The sequence below is a fragment of the Lithobates pipiens genome, unplaced genomic scaffold, assembly GCF_037356315.1.
Source record: "Lithobates pipiens isolate NorthernLeopardFrog02 unplaced genomic scaffold, aLitPip1_a1.2 Scaffold_23, whole genome shotgun sequence".
NCBI lineage: Eukaryota > Metazoa > Chordata > Amphibia > Anura > Ranidae > Lithobates > Lithobates pipiens.
Window position 1 is genome coordinate 171560677 of NW_027507785.1, and position 21544 is coordinate 171582220.

Sequence of the window (21544 nt, forward strand, 5' to 3'; positions counted from 1 at the left end):
ATTCCCAGTCCGGCCCTGTCTGTACCTGGTTCCACAGGTCGAGAAATAGTGGACAGTCCCGCCCCACTATAATATCATGTATTAAGCTTCTCACTACCCCAACCTCTTGTGTCACAGAGGTACGGCCATAGGACACAGTCATCTAAACCAAGGGGTACTCCTTGGTGTCCCCATGGATGCACACTACACGTAGGGTTTTTCTTACGGGGCCAAGTTTCCCAATCACCCTGACATGTACAAGTGCTACCATGCTACCGGAGTCCAGTAGCGCGCTGGCAGGAAGGTGGTTCACCCACACTTCACACTCGAACCGTCCTGCGATCGGATCCAGATGAGTGGCACACACTCTTTGCACATAGAAGGAGCTTCTCCGACCACTCCCTCAATCCATAGGCTCCTCCTGAAGTGGACATTGCGCCCGGGTATGTCCCCAGGACCAACATCGCCAACACTGTAGGTCTCCCATTCTTGGGACAGGAACCAACCTTCGAGGTTCTGTAGCAGACGATGCAGGTCTTCTCTTCTAGGTGCTGTGGCTGGTCTGGTTGTCCTTGGTGTGGGTTCCCGATGCTTGGCAGGCCCAAGCAGGTCCTACACCATGGTGTACCTTTCAACCAACTCAACCACCTTGTCAGCAGTTGCATTGTCTCCATGGCTTACCCAGCGCTGTAGGTCATATGGCAGGGATCGAAGGTACCAGTCCATCACTACTCATTCCACCATCTGTGGGCCTGACAGTTTTTCTGGCTGCAGCCATTTTTTAACCAGCTGTACCAGTTCATGCATTTGGGACCTGGGTGGTCGGTCAGGTTTGTACCGCCAGCGATGCACACTCTGAGCCTGGACAGCTGTGGTGACTCCTAGGCGGGCCAGGATCTCTGCCTTCAGACACTCATAGTCGCTGATGTGTTCAGTTGGGAGGTCAAAATAGGCCTTTTGTGGGTCACCTGTGAGCAAAGGGGAGATAATGCTGGCCCATTGGTCACGGGGCCACCCCTCTCTCAAAGGTGGTGAGAAAGGCCTCTTAGTCATTGCTGGGTGTCTGTTTTTGTAAAAAATGGCTGGCCCTCATAGACACTTGGTTGCCAGCGGTGACAACCGCTGGTTCTCATCCCTGAGCCAGCCGTTGTACTGCCTCCTGCAAGGCAGCCACCTGTGCTTGAGTGGACTCCTGATGAGCAGTAAACTGGGCGGCTAGCAACCGTGTGCTTTCCTGCTGTGCAGCTATAGCCTGTGCCAGGGCCTGCTGCTGCTGAGCCATCGCTTCCTCATGGTGACGGTTTGCGTCTGCTGAAGCTTGCTGCTGGGCTTTGGCTTGTGCCAAAGCCCTGATGACCTCCTCCATGTCTTTACCTGCTGCTTGCAGTGTCTGAGCTGACTTCATCCAAGACATGCCATTTGTACACAGTCTCTTTTAAATGTCAGTTTTTAGTTTTTAAACGTTTTTTGCGGCTGCAATTGCACTTTTGCCCGCATTCTCCACCAGTTGTAAACTTTGAGGATAATAGCTCCACGGGACTAAGTGCATAAACCGTTCAAAGGTGAAACCAAGAGACTTTTATTTATAAGTAATATATATAGTAATATAGTAATATATATATATATATAGCATATGAAAGTGTTAACATGCAGCATTCAAAGGGTCATTGTGCTGCTGAGCAGTGGATATTATACATTTACAGTATCTCACAAAAGTGAGTACACGCCTCCCATTTTTGTAAATATTTTATTATATCTTTTCATGTGACAACACTGAAGAAATGACACTTTGCTACAATGTAAAGTAGTCAGTATACAGCTTGTACAACAGTTTAAATGTGCCCCCCCCTCCCCCCCCCAAAATAACTCAATTCACAGCCATCAATGTCTAAACCGCTGGCAGCAAAAGTGAGTAGACTTCTAAGTGAAAATGTCCAAATTGGGCTCAATTAGCCATTTCCCTCCCGGGTGTCATGTGACTCGTTAGTGTTACAAAGTCTCAGGTGTTGAGTTATTTTGAGGGGGTCAGTAAATTGACCCTGGTATACAAGCTGTACACTCACTACTTTGCATTGTAGCAATGTTTCTTCAGTGTTGTCACATGAAAAGATATAATAAAATACTTTCAAAAATGTGAGGGATGTACTCATTTTTGTGAGATACTGTATATACAAAGTAATAACATGTGGCAAAGATATTATGCAGTGGAGAATTGATAATACATACAGAGTTGGACGCTGGAGACAGTAGCAGTAGGGACCCACCTTATAGTGCATGCAGTGCTCCACTAAAAAATGGTGGTAATGGATTACTGCAATTGGAAATAGTCCTGTTTTTAGGGGCATTGATGGTGACAGGTCTACATAATATTTACCACCACAGAACATTTATCATGATCTTATAACTGCTCCATTGAAGCCTGTCTCCATGCCTGCTCATCAAATCCAGCTTGTCTCAATGCCTGATGTTGTAGTCCAGCCTGTTTCTGTGCCAAATGCTCTAAAGCAGCCTGTCTCTGTGTGAGCTGCTTCAGTCCAGCATTTCTCCATGCCTGCTGCTCCGGTCCATCTTCTCTCTGTGCCAGTCGCTCCACACCAGCCTTTCTGTGTGCCAACCTTTCCAGTCCAGCCTGTCCCTGTGCAAGCCTCTCTAGTCCAGCCAGTTTCAGTGCCAGCCTTTCCAGTCCAGCCTTTCTCTCTACCAGCCACTCCAGTCCAACCTGTCTCTGTGCCAGCCTCTCCAGTCCAGCCTGTCTCTGTACCAACCTCTCAAGTCCAGGCAGTCTTTGTGTCAACAGTCCTTGTCCAGACTATTTCTGGGCTTTTGGCTCCAACCTGAGTGATTGCAGCAGCCCATCACTGTGCAAGTCTTCTGCCAATCTGCTCATGTGTCAGTTCTTTCTCTGGTTGCTGCCATCTCCTGAACCCCAGTCGTCCTTTGCTGCAGCAATATCTTCCACTGTCTTTATAAGTAGTGCCATCCATTCCTGGAGACCTGCTGGAAAGTGGGGCGACAACCACTTTTTCAAGCTGCTGACTCTATTGTTCCAAAAGCATTTCTACCCACCTTTGCTATAAAGACTGTGCACCCTGACCCTACTCCAGAGCTCATGTACCCTTTCCATGCTTTAGAAGGCCTGTACCCTGACCCGGTCCTCCAGCCTGATTCTGTAGATTTTCTGCCTGTGGCCCAGCGTGACTCTGCATACACTTCATCTGCTGCCAACTAATTCTGCTGATATTCAGTCTGCTGCCAAGTTGTATCCTATTGATCTTTCATCTGCTGTCAAACCTGATCCTGGTGGTTCTCCACCTGTTACTCAGCATGCCTCCACTAGCTCTCTGCCTACTGCCCAGTCTGAATCCACTGATTCATTACCTGCTGCCAATTGTGTCTCCACTAATCCTACACCTGCTGCCTAGCTGGACTCTTTTTTTAAAGTTAAGCTGACAGCTCTATTACTGCAGGGTTTCTGTTCCTGTCTGAAGCTTGGTGTGAGTTGCCTGAGATTCTTCCAGTAGCTACCTTGTCCAAATCCCTTTTGCAGTGTATTTCTCTTATTTTAACAAATCACCCCATTGGTGAGTTGCACAAAAATACCATAACTTAAATCCATCTACTGCCAAAGCTCCTAATAATAATAAAATACTTTAATTTTTCCCCCCATTAACCCCTGTCTGGTCTTCTCCCCTGAAAATGGGGTTTGGTAAAACAGTTTATCAAAAATTAAAAAATATACGTTTTGCTTTTTTGACTAAAACCTGCCTGGTGTCTATCACTGAAACTGCTGCCTACTGGGCACTTTCACCGCCTACCTAACCAGGCCAATTTTCAGCTTTCAGTGCTTTCTCACTTTGAATGAAAATTGCGTGGTCATGACACACTGTACCCATATTACATTATTATAATTTTTTAGCACAAATAGAGCTTTCTTTTGGTGGTATTTTAGAATCCACTGGGTGTTTTATGTTTTGCTAAACAAACAAAAAAAGACCCAACATTTTGAAAAAAATAAACTAACCTTTTTCTTTGTTTCTGTTGTAAAACTTTGCAAATAAGTCATTTTTCTTCTTCACTGATGTGTGCTAATGAGGCTGCACTGATGGGCACTGATAGGCTGCACTGATGGACACTGATGGGGCTGCACTGATGGACACCGATGAGGTTGTATCGATGGACACTAATAAGTTGCACTGATGGGCACTGGTTGGCACTGTTGGGGCTGCACTGATTTTTAGGGCACTGGTGATCAGTGCCCTAATTATCAGTGTGAATGTGTGCTGCCACAGGATTGCTTGTTATTGACTGTCCTTTCCTCACACAGGGACAGAGCTGAGGAAAGGAAATGCAGATAAACAGCATTTGTTTACATGGGATCAGCTCTGATTGGACACAGCTGATCACATGGTAAAGGGCCACTGTGATTGTCCCTTTACCTCAATCTGTGATCAGCTGTGACAAAAAGGACACAGCAATCACAGAGTGTGCCCTGGGTTCTGGGAGGACGTCTTTCAGCTATAGAGCAGTCAGAAAGTGGTTAAACCTGCTGATTGTTTTGTAGCTTTTTCCAGTGAAATAATACACTCTAATTTGGATTTCTTGATTCAAATCTGCTTCATGTTTTCCTCTGGAACTGTGGCCTAGTAAGCAACTTAAGTGTAAATTGCATGTACAATTTTTGTGGCTTTTTTTTTCCTGTGAAATAATACACTTCAAAGTTTTATTCCGTGATTAAAACCTCCCTAGTTTCTCCCTCTAAAGCTGTGACCTACTAAAGTTTCTCTATAATGTGCATTGAGTCTGCACATTTTTTTGATGATTTACTTTTCTGAGATAAAACTCTCTCATTTTCATTTCCTAAATAAAAATTGCCTGGTTTCTACCTCTATAACCTTGCCCTACTAAAGCCATTAACATAGTCCAGGTTTTTCTGTGAAATAATTTACTGTCATGTTGCTTTCTTGATTAAAACCTGTCTCCTGTCTCCCTCTAAAATGGAGGCCTGCTAAAACTGCTTACATAGGTTGCATTGACTATTCAATTTTCCTGGCTTTACCTTTGAAATAAAACCATCCAATTTTATTTTCTTGATTAAAAACTGCCTGGTAGGGATGAGCTTCGTGTTCGAGTCGAACATACGTTCGACTCGAACATCGGCTGTTCGTCCGTTCGGCGAAGTCCGAACATTTTGGTCCGTTCGCGCCAAATTCGTGTGGCGCTCACGGCCCACAATGCACTGCGATGGCGCAGTGCATTGCTGGCTCATGATTGGCCAAGCATGCACTGTGACCCCGCATGCTTGGCCAATCGCAGCGCCAGCAGCGAGGAGAGCCATGATTGGCCATAGCCAGGATGCCTGTGGCCAATCATAGCTCAGGCTGTGTAGTGCACGCCCCACACTATATAAGGCCGCCAGCGCGGCGGTCTTGTGTAGTGTGTTGGCGTCTGAAGCAGTGGGTGTTCTGTGTACCTTCAACACAGTACACACCGATCGTTTTCGGACGATTTTCGATCTTGCTGTTGTGTAGTGGTTGTTGTCTGCGTGCCCTGACCGCAGTATACACCGCTATATTCACCTCACCTATATAGCTAGTGATCTATCTTTTATAATAGAGCTTGCAGTCAGTAGTGTTAGGAGCTTGTGCGTGCTGTCTGCGTGCTCTGTACCCAGTACATACCGCTATATCCACCTACATAGCTGTTCTCTATTTGAGCCCACTTGCCATCTGCAGGAGTTATTGGAAGTTGTGTGTGCCTCCAGCACAGCACAGTATACATCTGTATATACCCCTTTATCTCTGGTGTTCTATAATAAAGGCATCTGCAGAAGTTAGTGGGTGTTCTGTGTACCTTCAACACAGTACACACCGATCGTTTTCGGACGATTTTCGATCTTGCTGTTGTGTAGTGGTTGTTGTCTGCGTGCCCTGACTGCAGTATACACCGCTATATTCACCTCACCTATATAGCTAGTGATCTATCTTTTATAATAGAGCTTGCAGTCAGTAGTGTTAGGAGCTTGTGCATGCTGTCTGTGTGCTCTGTACCCAGTACATACCGCTATATCCACCTACATAGCTGTTCTCTATTTGAGCCCACTTGCCATCTGCAGAAGTTATTGGAAGTTGTGTGTGCCTCCAGCACAGCACAGTATACATCTGTATATACCCCTTTATCTCTGGTGTTCTATAATAAAGGCATCTGCAGGAGTTAGTGGGTGTTGTGTGCCTCTAGCACAATATACACTACCCAACTGCTTTTTTAACCAACTCCCTTCAGGCCATTACCATGTCTGGAAGGCCAGCAAGGAGAGGCAGACAGGTGTGAGCCGATAAAAGAGGGCAAGCAGGCTCTGTGTCTAGAGACAACAGTGCTGGTCGTGGACGCGGTGCATTGTCATCAGCACGTGGCCATGGGACACGCTTGTCCTTCTTTTCGGCAGCTGGACATGTTGAGCCGCAACATGCCAACGACTTGGTAGAGTGGATGACCAAGCCCTCTTCATCCTCCTCATCCTCTCTCACCCAGTCTCAGGGTACTAGCAAAGCAGCTGCCAACGCATTGTCTTCAGGAGGATGCCCAGTGTTTTGTGGGCTCTGATAATGACACTCAGCTAGAGGAAGGCAGTAGCGTGAGCGCAGAGAGAGGGGATGCTCAAGAAGGACAGCAATCTGGCAGTCATGTTCCACAAGCTGCAGCATACTGCCAGGTTTGCTACAGCGATGAAGAGGGAGGGGATGATAAGGGGCACTGACTCCACGTGGGTGCCTGGAAGGAGAGAGGAGGAGGAGGAGGAGGCACATGTCCAACGAGGCAGGATGCCCTCCGGGGGCCAGCTTAGGGGCAGCACACCGACTGAATCACACCGCAGAGCTCCGCCTGTGCAGGGCGCTGCCTCTGCACGTTATTCTAAAAGTTCTTTGGTGTGGGCCTTTTTTGAGACGAGTGCATCAGATCGCACCGCTGCTATTTGCAACATATGTCTCAAGCGTATCTCGCGTGGCCAAAACATCAGCCGCTTGGGCACCACATGCTTGACCAGACATATGTTGACCTGCCATGCAGCTCGTTGGCAAGCGTACCTCAAAGACCCACACCAAAGAACAAAGCGGACCTCTCCTTGCTCCTTATCAGCTGGCATCTCCAACCCCACTAGACCTTCAGTCCTCTCTGAAACCTGCTCTGAGAGGAATGAAGGTGTAGAATTAGGTGTGTCACAGCCAAGTGCTTCCGGGAACTCTGCTAGCGGTACACCCACGTCCGATTATAGCAGGCAAATGTCCCTGCCCCAGCTGCTGGACCGGCAAAAGAAGTTCACTCCCAGCCATCCACATGCCCAGCGGTTGAATGCTAGCTTGGCTAAATTGCTAGCACTTCAACTGCTGCCTTTTCAGTTGGTAGACTCGGCCCCCTTCCGTGAGTTTGTACAATGTGCGGTTGCTCAGTGGCAGGTCCCCAAACGCCACTTTTTCTCACGGAAGGCGATTCCGGCTCTCTACCGGCATGTGGAAGGCAATGTCCTTGCCTTGCTGGACAGGGCGGTCAGTGGTAAGGTGCATATTACCGCTGGCTCATGGTCCAGCAGGCATGGACAGGGACGTTACCTGTCTTTCATGGCCCATTGGGTCACTCTTCTGGCAGCTGGGAAGGATGCAGGACAAGGTGAAGTAGTGTTGGAGGTTGTTCCGCCACCACGCCTCCAAAATGCTACTATTGGTTGTGACACACCTCTCTCCTCCACCCCCTCCTCTTCTTCTTCCTCCATGGCCTCTTCCAGTGCTCTGTCCTCAGAACCAGCGGTGCTCCGTAGGCGTTGCAGGGGCTACGCAAGTACGCAGGCAAAACGATGCCATGCCGTGCTTGCGCTGGTTTGTTTGGGGGACAGGAGCCACACTGGGGCGGATGTTTTGTCAGCTCTGCAGGGGCAGGCCGAGAGGTGGTTTACGCCACGCCAGCTTAAGCCAGGAATGGTGGTTTGCGACAATGGCACCAACCTCCTCTCCGCCCTCCGACAGGGACAACTGACCCATGTGCCCTGTGTAGCTCACGTCCTTAACCTGGTGGTGCAGCGGTTCTTGGGCAGGTACCCCGGCTTACAGGATGTCCTGAAGCAGGCCAGGAAAGTCTGTGTGCATTTCCGCCGATCATTTAATGCCTGTGCTCGGCTGGCTGAGCTCCAAAAGGAGTTGAACCTGCCCAAAAACCGCCTTATATGTGACATGCCCACCAGATGGAACTCAACATTGGCCATGCTGCAGCGGCTGCACACGCAGCAGAGGGCCATCAATGAGTACCTGTGCGACTACGGCACCAGGACAGGGTCAGGGGAGCTTGGTTTTTTCTCACCACGCCAGTGGGGCATGATCAGGGATGCATGCACTGTCCTGTCACCGTTTGAGGAGGCCACAAGGATGGTGAGCAGAGACAGTGCATGCATCAGTGGCACTGTACCTCTTGTCCACCTCTTGGAGCATACGCTGCGTGGAATAATGGACAGGGCACTTGAGGCAGAACAGAGGCAGGAAGAGGAGGACTTCCTTGCCTCTCAAGGCCCCCTTTATCCAGACAGTGTTCCTGCTGTGCCACCCATCACACAGGAAGAGGATGAGGAGGAGGAAGAGGAGGAGGAGGATGATTGTGTCAGCATGGAGGTGGAGGCTGGCACTCAGCATCAGCAGCAGCAGCAGCAGTCTTGTAGGGATGGTTTACAGTCCCAAGAAACATGTGGACTTGTACGTGGCTGGGAGGAGGTAGCTGCGGATCATGTTGTCCTTAGTGACCCAGAGGACTCCGGACCGAATGCCTCAGCTAACCTACGCTGCATGGCCTCCCTGATCCTGCAAAGCCTGCGGAAGGATCCTCGTATTCTTCGGATCAAGGAGAGGGACCATTACTGGCTGGCCACTCTCCTTGATCCACGGTACAAGGGTAAGGTTGCCGACCTTATCTTGCCATCGCAGAGGGAGCAGAGGATGAGACATCTCCGGGAGGCCTTGCAGAAAGGTCTGTGCAACGCGTTCCCAGAGACTGGGAGGTTACAAACTCCTGGTCCTGGACAACGTTTTGCTGAGGCATCAGTCAGAAGGAGCGGTGGAGAAGGTGGCCGTCTGACTGATGCTTTCAGACAATTTTTTTAGTCCGCAGCCCCAAGGTATGATCGTTTCCAGCACCCATCGCCAGCGTCTGATTTACATGGTGCAGGAATACCTAGGGGCAAGGTCAGACTTGGACACCTTTCCCACTGAAAATCCTCTGGCTTACTGGGTCTTGAGGATGGATGACTGGCCAGAGCTTGCACAGTATGCAATTGAGCTACTGGCCTGTCCTGCATCCAGCGTTCTTTCGGAACGCACCTTCAGTGCTGCTGGTGGCTTTGTTACCGATCACAGGGTGCGCCTGTCCACCGAATCAGTTGATCGACTGACCTTCATCAAGATGAATCAGTCTTGGATCACCCACAGCTACCAAGCACCTGAAGCTGATGTAACAGAATAATTTTTTTTGAAATATCACATCCCTTCAAGACTGCCTATGCTGATGCTGAGTGACTGTCCTGTTATGTTGATTGTCTATCCTCTTCCTCCTCCGCTGATATGTTGGAAGAACATTTCTGGTTCTGGGTGATGCTATCAGCCCAATTTTTCTGCCCCTGTTTAACAGGGGCGTTTAATTACAATTTTTGATGCAATGCTTTGCAGCAGGGCTAATTCCTGCAATAAAACTAGAGTATATGGAAGAGGTTGCAGTGTGGTGGCACCAGCACCAGTGCCTAAGGCCCAATTTTTTTGCCCCTGTTTAACAGGGGCGTTTAAGTACAATTTTTGATGCAATGCTTTGCAGCAGGGCTAATTCCTGCAATAAAACTAGAGTATATGGGAGAGGTTGCATTGTGGTGGCACCAGCACCAGTGCCTAAGGCCCAATTTTTCTGCCCCTGTTTAACAGGGGCGTTTAATTACAATTTTTGATGCAATGCTTTGCAGCAGGGCTAATTCCTGCAATAAAACTAGAGTATATGGCAGAGGTTGCAGTGTGGTGGCACCAGCACCAGTGCCTAAGGCCCAATTTTTCTGCCCCTGTTTAACAGGGGCGTTTAAGTACAATTTTTTATGCAATGCTTTGCAGCAGGGCTAATTCCTGCAATAAAACTAGAGTATATGGGAGAGGTTGCAGTGTGGTGGCACCAGCAGCAGTGCCTAAGGCCAAATTTTTCTGCCCCTGTTTAACAGGGACATGTAATTACAATTCTTGATATAATATTTCACAGGAGGGCCCCTTCCTGTGCCCACCCAGAGTAACGGTGAGGACTTATAGTGTTGTGGCACCAGCACCACAACCACCAAAGGTCAATTTTTCTACCACTGTTCAACAATGGCATGTAATTACAATTCTTGATATAATCGTTCACAGCAGGGCGCTCCAGCGCCCACCAAGAGTCACTTTGAGGGCTTACAATGTTGTGGCAAAACCAACACCTTGTTCCGCCATTTCTGCAGAGCATATAGGGCAGGCCCCTACTTTCAAACATCCAATTTACAAACATCTCCTACTTGCAAATGGAAGGAGACAACAGCAAGTGAGATGAAAAAAGATGGACGACAAAACAAATTATACAGGGGTGATAACCCTTCCCTATGTTTTCCGAAAAGCTTAAAAATAGTTTTTTTGACTGGAGCTACAATTTAAAAATGTACCAGTTGAAAATTACAAACAGATTCAACTTAACACAACAAACCTACACAGTACCTGTCTTGTTTGCACCGCCTGTATACTGCTGTTCTGAGTATATAGGGCCTGGGGGCCACACGCATTTCCTTTTTTTAATATGGGTACAGGGTTCACCTTAATATGCATACAAGACCCAAATAGGCTGGTAATGGGCAGGGAGAGCTACCCATGCCATTTTTCTCAATGATTTTCAACCATATTGCAGGAACCAGATGTAACATTAAAACCGCAAGCAGTTTTAAATGGTGTTATTTCCGTTTAATGTCATTTTGTGCAGGGACTGTTCTAAACACGGGAAACACATGGCACTTCACAGGCATACCACAGACACCCCCCAGGCACCATATTTAAAGGAATATTTCACTTTTTTTTTCTCACTTTAATCGTCATTAAAATCACTGCTCCCGCCAAAACGGCCATTTTTAAAAACATTTTAGGCATTGACCCATGTCCCCTGGGGCAGGAGCCAGGTCCCCAACCCCTTTGTAGGACAGTATCTTGCATATTAGCCGTTAAAATTAGCACTTTTAATTTCGAACGTTCGAGTCCCATAGACTTCAATGGGGTTCTAAAGTTCGTTCGAATTTGGGGTCCGTTCGAAAGTTCTGGTGCGAACCGAACCGGGGGGTGTTCGGCTCATCCCTACTGCCTGGTGTCTACCTTAGAAACTATGGCCCAATAAAGCTGCTTATATAGTGTGTATCAAATCTGTACAATAGTTTTGACTTTTGAGTGAAATAAACATTTCTAGTGTTGATTTCTTGATCAAAACCTACCTGCTGTCTCCATGCAAAACGGTGGCCTACTACAGCTGCTTACATAGTATGCATCAAGTCTGTACAATTTGTGTGACTTTTTTTCCTGTCAAAATACACTCTAATTTTAATTCCTTCATTAAAACCTGACTGGTGTCTACCTCTAGAATTGCAGTCTACCAAAGCTGTTTATTTAAAGTGCATTGAGTCTGCACAAGAATTTTGTATTTTTTATGTAAAATAATATGCTCTAACTTGATTTCTTGATTTCTTAATTAAAATCTGCATGGTCAATCCCTCTTCAGCTGTGGCCTACTATAGCTGCTTACATACAGTAGGTGACCGCAATGTTGTGTCCATCTCGCCGCTGTTATCGGCGAGATTGACACCTGCGAGCCCCGTCGCGGGAGCCAGCACCGAGCTGGCTCGCTCATCGAGAAAGTAAACATTTGTTTTTTCCTTTCCCAATGAGCGACAAGCATTTGTGCCTTTGAGGCAAGGTTCACACTGGTGCGATACAACACTCGCCCTACTTTGGATCTGACTTTGCCCTGCCTTGAAGCCGACATACGTCCGACTTTCAATGAATGGGGATACCACTTGGATCCCCGCCAATACCAGGCACTGTTTGCTATGAATCATGAGAGAGAACTCCACTCCAAATTTTAAATAAAAAAACGGCATGGATTCCACTCCAAGAACATACCAGGCCCTTAGGTCTGGTATGAATTTTAAGGGGAACCCCTACGTCAAAATAAAGGTGTGGGGGTCCCCCCAGAATCCATACCAGACCCTTATCCAAGCACGCCGCCTGGCCGGTCAGGAAAGGGGGTGAGGACGAGTGAGCCCCCCTGAACCGCACCAGGTCACATGCCCTCAAATGGGGGTGGGTGCTTTGAGGAAGGGGGCGCCTTGCGGCCCCCCACCCCAAAGCACCTTCTCCCCATGTTGATGAGGACAAGGGCCTCTTCCTGCCAACCCTGGCTGTTGGTTGTTGGGGTCTGCGGGCAGGGGCTTATCGCAATCCGGGAGCCCAATTTAATAAGGGGGCCCCCAGATCCCGGCCCCCCACCCTATGTGAATGAGTATAGGGTACATCGTACCCCTATCCATTCACCTGAGGGAAAAAAAGTGTCAATAAAAAAACACACTAGACAGGTTATAGAAGTTGTTGCGCACACAGCATTACAGTGGGAGAGAGTGTTGTGTCAACATCAGAAGAAGAGAACGGGGAAGAAGACGACGGAGAAGACCGGGCTAACGCTAGCAAAAGAGCGGCAAAAGAGCAGAAGATAGCGGAGGAGCCCAACAGAAGAACCGGAGAGCGGGAGAAGAACCGGAGACTGGGAGAAGAGGCAGTAGACCAGGAGAAGAGGCCTGAGAGATTGGAGGAGTAAGAAGAGACCCCCAAAGTCGGAAGAGACCCCCGGAGCTGCCTAATAAATTACTTTAAAAACCTGTCTAGTATGTTTTTTTATTAACACTTTTTTCTCCCAGGTGAATGGGGGTATGATGTACCCCATACTCATTCACATAGGGTGGGGGGGCCGGGATCTGGGGGCCCCCTTATTAAAGGGGGCTCCCGGATTCTGTTAAGCTCCCCGCCCGCAAACCCCGACAACCCCAGACCAGGGTTGTCGGGAAGAGGTCCTTGTCCTCATCGACATGGGGACAAGCTGCCTTGGGGAGGGAGGGTGCAGTGCACCCCCTTCCCCAAATCACCCACCCCCCATGTTGAGGCATGTGGTCTGGTACGGTTCAGGGTGGCGCTCGCTCGTCCCCACCCCCATTCCTGACCGGCCGGGTGGCTTGCTCGGATAAGGGTCTGGTATGGATTTTTTGGGGTAAGGGGTTCACCTTAAAATCCATACCAGACCTAAGGGCCTAGTATGCCCTTGGAGGGGAACCCATGCCGTTTTTTTATTAGAGAGGGGAAATGTTTTTCCTATTGCAGCGAGCGCGAGATGTACAGTACCCTGTCACCGAGAACCAGCGCAATGGGATTGCGCTGGAAACACATTCTCGCAGCAAGGTACTGTACAGTGCAGGCAGAGTCAGTGCAACATTACTGGCTACTGTCTCTGAAGTATTAATCTAATTTTTATTTGTTGATAAAACCTGCCAGTCATGCACTCTGCGGCCTAATAAAGATGCTTATATCCTTCCACCTTCTACCTACTGACTCACTCACTGCCCAGGAGATTGCTAATCACTTCAAAAAACAAGATTGATACAATCTGTGATAAAATCTCCACTCTACAGGTATCTCCCCCAGTTAAGACCCCATAACAACAGGTACAATTGACACTACCCTTATTAAAATCTGCTACTACAGATGAAGTTGCTAAACTCCCTTCTAACACCCACCTAACCACCTGCCCCCTGGACCCTATTTCCTCTCAAAACTACGGTTGCCCTCTGACTCTATCCTACACACTCTAACCCACATCTTCAATCTCTCCCTCACCTTTGGCAATTTCCCCAGTGCTCTAAAACATGCACTGGTCACCCCCAAACTTAAAGCTGTCCTTGGACCCTACCAATCTTAAAAACCTACTTGCTCCCCTTTTCATCTAAACTCCTTGAACGACTGGTTTACAACCAACTGAATGACCACCTCATTAAGATTAACCTTTTTGATCCCCTTCAATTTGGATTTCGCCCTCAACACTCCACAGAAACTGCTCTTTTAAAACTCACAAATGACCTACTAACTGCAAAAAACAATGGACACTATTCTGTACTCCTACTTCTGGACCTTTCAGCTGCCTTTGATACGGTTGACCACCCCCTGCTCCTCAAAAAACTTTACACTGCTCTTCAGTGGCTCTCATCCTACCTATCCCAATGCACCTTCAGTGTCACTTACAATTCTACTTCCTCCACTCCTCTTCCCTTCTCCGTCGGGGTCCCCCAAGGTTCTGTTCTTGGACCTCTTTTATTTTCAATCTACACCTCTTCCCTGGGTCTGCTCTTTCATGGCTTTCAATATCATGTCTACGGTGGCGACACACAAATCTATCTCTCCACCTCTCGACTCACTCCATCAGTCTCTTCACGCATCACTAACTTACTAACAGACATATCTGTATGAATGCCACACCACTTCCTCAAACTCAACTTGTCCAAAACCAAGCTTATAATATTTCCTCCCCCACGTGCTTCTTCCCCTGACTTCTCTGTCAAGAGCAATGGCACAACCATCTACTCATCCCCACATGTCAGCGTGCTAGGTGTTATCCTGGACCCTGAACTCTCCTTTCGACCCCACATCCAATCACTTTCCAAAACTTGCCACCTCAACCTCCACAACATCTCCAAACTACGTCCCTTTCTAACCAAGGAAACCACAAAGCTCCTGATTCACTCCCTGGTTATCTCTGGCCTTGACTACTGCAACTCCCTCCTCATTGGCTTACCTGTAAATAGACTATCCCCCTTTCAGTCCATCATGAATGCTGCTGCCAGACTCATCCACCTTACAAACTGCACAGTGTCTACTACCCCTCTCTGCCAATCCCTCCATTGGCTGCCACTTACCCAACAAATTAAATTGAAAATACTAACATTAAGTTACAAAGCCATCCACAACTCTGCCCCCAGCTACATCACTAGCCTAATCTCAAAATACCAACCTAATCGCCCTCTTCATTCCTCCCAAGACCTCCTGCTCTCTAGCTCCCTCATCACCTCCTCCCATATCCACCTCCAGGACTTCTCCCGAGCCCTGCCCATCCTCTGGAATTCGCTACCCCAATCTGTGAGACTGTCTCCAATTTATCCACTTTTAGGCGATCCCTGAAAACTTTCCTCTTCAGAGAAGCCTATCCTGCCTCCATCCCACAAACCGGAACTATTTTCTCTATTAGCTCATCCCCACAGCTATTACCCTTTTGTATAACTTGACCCTCCCTCCTAGATCGTAATCTCTAAAGATCAGGGCCCTCTAAATTCCTCCTCTATTGAATTGTATTGTAATTGTATTGTGTGCCCTATTGTTGAAAAGTGCTGCGAAAACTGGCGGCACTATATGAATCCTGTATTATAATAACGATAATAATAATAATAATTTAAATTTTATGTTTTTTTTCTTGCCAGCCTCATGCAATAGTACATCATGCAGTGGCCATGGTGAATGCATTGAGACAATCAACAACTTCACCTGTGCTTGTCATGCAGGATTTTATGGAGATCTGTGTCAGCATGGTAAGGATCTTTTATTGAAATATAGAAACATAGAGTGACACAGAAAAAAGACCAAGTGGCCTACTGAGAATTTTTTTTTATTTTATTTTTTTAAATGTATAAATTTTTGTTTCTTTTTTGAAAAACTTTTTTGTCTTAATATAGGTCTATGTTTGTCTCAAGCATATTTGAATCCACATATTGCTGACTCATTAGAGATAATGTTTAACACATACTCGCATTAGTGAAATTTGATTACAACATTAATTGAATTCTAGTTGAAGAAGGCATCTTGCAACACTTAAAGTGGAATATCAATTACTCTTTAATTCAAGCTTTTGCAGCAGTATGGAGTAACAAAGTTTTTTGTTTTTTATTTGTGATGTGTTGAGCAAAGCGGTTATAGCAGTCCAATAATTCTGAGAGGTTCTGTTAATACCTAGCTATCTTGTGTCTGTGCTCTTGCTCCTCCATTTCTCATTTGTTTGTGTAGATCCCACAACACGAAACTTGGGGAACTCGTTGCCTTCTGTAGGATTCTCTATTAGGGATGATTTGTGAATTTCAGCAAACTTGATTTTTTCAACTAAATCAGGTTTTCTGCAATGTTGCCAATGTTGCTTTCTTATTCCGAAGGAAGCTGAAAAAAAAAAAAAAACTTGACTGCTATTTGAAGTTACTGCTATTAGCAGATAACTTTAAATAACCTGATCGCTCTATATCAAAGATTTATTTTGTTGCTGAAGCCAGGTCAGGCCCTGTTTTTTTGATAATAGTTGTGTGATGTGTGTACACACACAGCCATTGTTGCCCTCTTTGGCTCTGACAGAAACACATCAACCTTCTCACACCCCATCACTAAACCTTCCTCCTAGCATATGAATGGATTCATTCAACGTTAGCTAAGTACATTTGGGAATTACTATTGTCGTCATTTAACCTGCTCTGATTATTAGGAACTAATTTTACCTTTTATTAAATGTGAATGGGTTTCTAGGTAATTAATCCCATTAATATCAATTCTATGTACTTTTTTTTTTTTTTTTTACATGTTATGGCGTATTATGTTATTCAAGGCTTCCAAATTAAACATTTGAAGAAACAGTAACACAAACATTCTCTAGTGTTAAAAGTGTATTAGTGGCAATTTGTACTCAGTTTTTCTTTTCCTAAGGGTAAAATGACTTCACATAAGAATAAACCTCACCAAAAATGACAAGTTAAAACTAAAAATAGGTTTTACTCACTTACTTACTTTTAGAGCATTTGTAGATGTTAACTCGTAAGTAAAAAAAAAAAAAAAAACCTAAAAAAATAAGTATAAATGTTGTTAACAGTTTCTTGGCCTTTCCTTGTGTTTTTTTCCTGTTTGTTTTTGGTATATTTTGCTATTATGTGTTTTTTTTTTTAGGGTCCATTCACACTAGGAACTGCATTGGAATGCAGGTTCCTGTGCAATTCACATGCAATTCTGCAGTGTGATTTTAGCCCATTCATTATGAATGGGCTAAAATCTCACCGCACTGCATCAAAAGTAATGCATGCACTACATTTTGAAATGCACTAAAACCAGATCACATGATGGCAAACGCACCAATTTTGCGACCTGCATTTGAGGTGTCATTACCTTTGCACCGACACCCATTGCAGATCGGAACGGCAGTGTGTTTGGAATGTGGCGTGGGAAACCGCACCGCATTCTAGTGTGAATGGGGCCCATAGAAAACAGGAAAAACTACACATATATGTTGGTTACTTTATTTGTTATTTGTCAAGGAAACCAAAAAAGACATTAAAATACACAGAAGTTGCTATTTCAGCAATTTTTTCTTCTAATAAGCCTCCCCTGATAATATAATACACCAAAAATAAAACTTCCTGCAAATTTTACTTTGCCCAGAACATTAGATATAAAAAAGTAAAAAAAAATGGGAAGATGCATGTTAGCATTTGTTGACTCCAACTTCTGCAAAGGTTATTTAGGTGAAGACTGGTGACATAATTTCTTTAATCAAGTTTTATTTCATCTGTTGCCATTCCTATTCATAATCAATATGCCTTTCTTTTAATATTATTACTCTGCCACCAGTGACATCAGGGCCTCTTTCACCGTTTCCCCATGTCCATAGAGGCTAACTGAGAGCATATTTACTAACTGTGTCATTGCTGTTGATTATTAATATCACATGCAACCTGCAACCAATTTGAGCTTCTTCATTAATCTCTCCTGCTAGACTGTAATATTTTTTATAGATAATGAGATGGTAAAATATTGTAACTTGCTTTTAGAAGATGAATGTATGGTAGCTTCATAATTTTATTTAGTGTAAATGATTTTAGTGAACAAATAGCTTAGAGTTTCTCTAGTAAATAAATTGTTATTCTAGTGATTTGATTTCAAATTAAATTCCTACTGGGAAGAATGAAGAGCATTTACAACCCTGTCATTACTGTCTGTGTCTTCAGTCTTTAAGACACCTATTCCACCAATTTCTTTCCCAGCATTGACAGTGTCAGGAAGTGTTGTCAGTGCTGCCACAGGCAGCAGTAAAGACACAATATAGCTGCTAAGCATTGTTAACACTATATAGAATCAGGCATGTACTGGCCATCGGGACTACCGGGAGTTTCCCGTTGGTTTGATGGCTCAGTGGGCCACTCTGATATAAGGGGGCGGTGATGGGACACTCTGATGTAAGGGGGTGCTGATGGGATACTCTGATGTAAGGGGGCTGCTCATGGGATACTCTGATGTAAGGGGGCTGCTCATGGGACACTCTGATATAAGGGGGCTGCTTATGGGACACTCTGATGTAAAGGGGCTGCTCATGGGACACTCTGATGTAAGGGGGCTGCTCATGGGACACTCTGATGTAAGGGGGCTGCTCATGAGACACTCAAAATGTAAGTGGGCCGGTCTGGATGAAATCCAGGGCCAAATTTCTGTCCCAGTCCAGCCCTGTATAGAATTAAGGATTTTTAACTGTATTTGGCACGTATTATTCTTCCAAAGATCAAGATGCAGACCTGCAAAAGTGTGGGTTAATGATTAGCTGACATTTATATTCAAGACTTTGTCAGACCAGGAATATTCAGCTTCCTATTAAAAGTGATAAATACACTAAGTAAAAAGAATAAAGCAGGTTTAACCAGTTAAAGACCTTCAATGTACACTGTAAGCCTAAAACTTCAAGTTCAAAACAATGTCTAAAGACATTAGGTATGCCTTAATAAGCTTGTCCCCATAGAGCTCACTCTGATTGAAATGTATGATGAAAGTCAGATTGCACTCAAGAACATGGAAGGCTGCACGGTTTAAATGTTGCTGTTCCATAAATAAAGAAGTCTTTATGAGATTGATACGTTTTCTGAAAGGTCTTCTATGATTGTCTTTGACCTTCTCATGTCATTCTCCTTTGTCATAAAAATGCTGGGGGACTCTGTCCCTGATCAATAACAAAGGACTTTATAATATCAGTTTGAAGTACCCTCTTCTTTAATTGACAAATTATTCAAATTATTTGGATTTTAAACGTTTTAGTATGTATGCAGTGCACAAATGTTATTTAACAATTAAAAAAAAAGTGCAATGTAGTTTCACTTAAAATATACCATTTTAACATAATGTACTATAATAAATATATGTCTGTATTCTCTTACAGTTGTACAGTGTCCCCATTTGCTAAATGAACCATTGACATATATGAATTGTTCCCATCCTTGGGGAAATTTCAGTTTTGAATCCCTCTGCCATTTCGAATGTCTTGATGGATTTTTCCTGAATGGAATGGATAATATCCAGTGTCTTTCTTCTGGGAACTGGAGTGAAGCAACTCCACGTTGTTCAGGTACAGAAATTAAAGGGCAAGGTACAATGTATTTGTATTTAACACATATTTTAGGTATTAAAATTAAGAGGTATAGTTCTAAAAATTGTAAGCTACAGTTCTACCCAGTGGGACCCTAGCCAACATTAAAAAAAAAGACATTGTAGGCTGAAATACTGCACCAGAGACACAATGCCATTTCATAAGTAAACATCAGCAACCATGGGGGTGGGGGGCATGACATATTAACAGTTCTTTATAAATGATATATAAAAAGAAACCAAAGTACCTTCATATTTAGAGTAAATGATTTTAGTGAATGGATCAGAGTTTCTCTACTGAATAATTTGTTATTCTAGTGATTTGATTTCAAATTAAATTCCTACTGAGAGCGATTAATGTAAATGGTGAAATGTATAATGGATATGTAAAAAAAAACGAATAAAGAGATATTTAAAAAAAATCCTACTGGGAAGAATGAAGTACATTTAGAATCCCTGTCATTGCTGTCTGTGTCTTCGGTCTTTAAGACACCTATTCCCCCAATTTCTTTCCTGGCATTGACAGTGTCCGGAAGCAAGGGTAAGTTTTGCCAGTGCTGCCATAGGCAGCAGTAAAAATGCAATATAATAAATAAAACAAATAAAGTGTAGCACTAAATCCCAATATTAAGTTATAAATAAAGTGTCATAGTGATATACAATAGAAATCAATAACATATAATGTATATTGACATTCAAACAAATATTATTTCAAAATTGTGTTCTCATTTGATACTATATAGCATATAGATAGTCTGATCGTGTGTACAGGGCATAACAGTGGTTTCTGCATAAATGAAGGCTGCACTGTTTAAATGTTGCTGTTCCCTATATAAAGAAGGCTTCACGAGCTTGATATCTTTTCCGAAAGGTCTTCTAAGATTCTATGATTAAAAAAAAAAAAAGCTGTGTTTGTTACAAAATAATCAGAGTGAACCCAAAAGCAATCAATAAATCATAATAAAAGAAAAAAGTCTATGTGAAAAAGTAATAAATTGTAGAGAATTATCCCTGGCTTCCCTTCGGACAGATGACTAGTGCAGCATGTTGTACCATGCTGTAGCTCCAGCTAAGTGCCTACTCCCAGCTTGCCTACACTTATAGCGGAAGAGGGTAGCTGGCAGTCCCGAGCCTTACCACCCCTGTGCCTCTACGTCCAATAGGCAGGGGGAGCTCAGGAGTGTATTTCCATCCACTATATCTAATTGAGGGTTAAGATTTGAACTCGTCTGACCTCTCTAGAGATAGAGGGTCAACATGATCTGGTAAGTGCGCCTGTTGATTGAGGGGGTGGTTTTCACAGAAGGAGCTTCTACATATCTTGGTTTAGGAATCTTGATGGACTTTATTTGAAGAAATTCTCTACAATTTATTACTTCTTCATGTGGACTTCTTTCTCTTCTTATGTGTTATTACAATTTATTGATTGTTTTTGGTTCACTCTGATTAGTGTGTAGCAAGTGCGGTCATTTTTTTTTTTTATTCTGCTTCTGACTGTGGTTATATCACATGGTTTAGTCGCTGCTGTTATTCACAAACACTTATGCCCCGTACACACGATTGGACATTGATCAGACATTCCGACAACAAAATCCATGGATTTTTTTAGACGGATGTTGGCTCAAACTTGTCTTGCATACACACGGTCACACAAAGGTGGTCGGAAATTGCGAACGTCAACAACGCGGTGACGTACAACACGTACGACAAGCCAAGAAAAAGTTCAATAGCCAGTGTGGCACTTCTGCTTGATTCCGAGCATGCGTGGAACTTTATGTGTACACACGATCGGAATTTCCAACAACAGGTTTTGTTGTCGGAAAATTTGAGATCCAGATCTCCAATTTTATGTTACGGTGAATTTCGATGGAAAATATCCGATGGAGCCTAGACACGGTCAGAATTTCTGACCAAAAAGCTCCCATCAAACATTTTCTGTCAGAAAATCCAACTGTGTGTACAGGGCATTAGAGTTATTTGTGACATCAGCACAGTTTTTGAACCTTTTTTATGCAATGATTCCTTGATTG

General features: G+C 44.6%; 1 protein-coding gene across 4 annotated transcripts in view; it reads left to right on the forward strand.

Annotated features, from left to right (window-relative positions):
- Positions 1 to 21544, forward strand: part of SELL (selectin L) — a 312696-nt gene that overhangs the window by 127667 nt on the left and 163485 nt on the right. For all 4 annotated transcript variants that reach the window (XM_077452613.1, XM_077452614.1, XM_077452611.1 and 1 more), the window contains 2 exons: positions 15560 to 15667; positions 19309 to 19494. In XM_077452613.1, coding sequence (XP_077308739.1) covers positions 15560 to 15667; positions 19309 to 19494 — 294 coding nt within the window. The remainder of the gene's footprint in view (positions 1 to 15559; positions 15668 to 19308; positions 19495 to 21544) is intronic.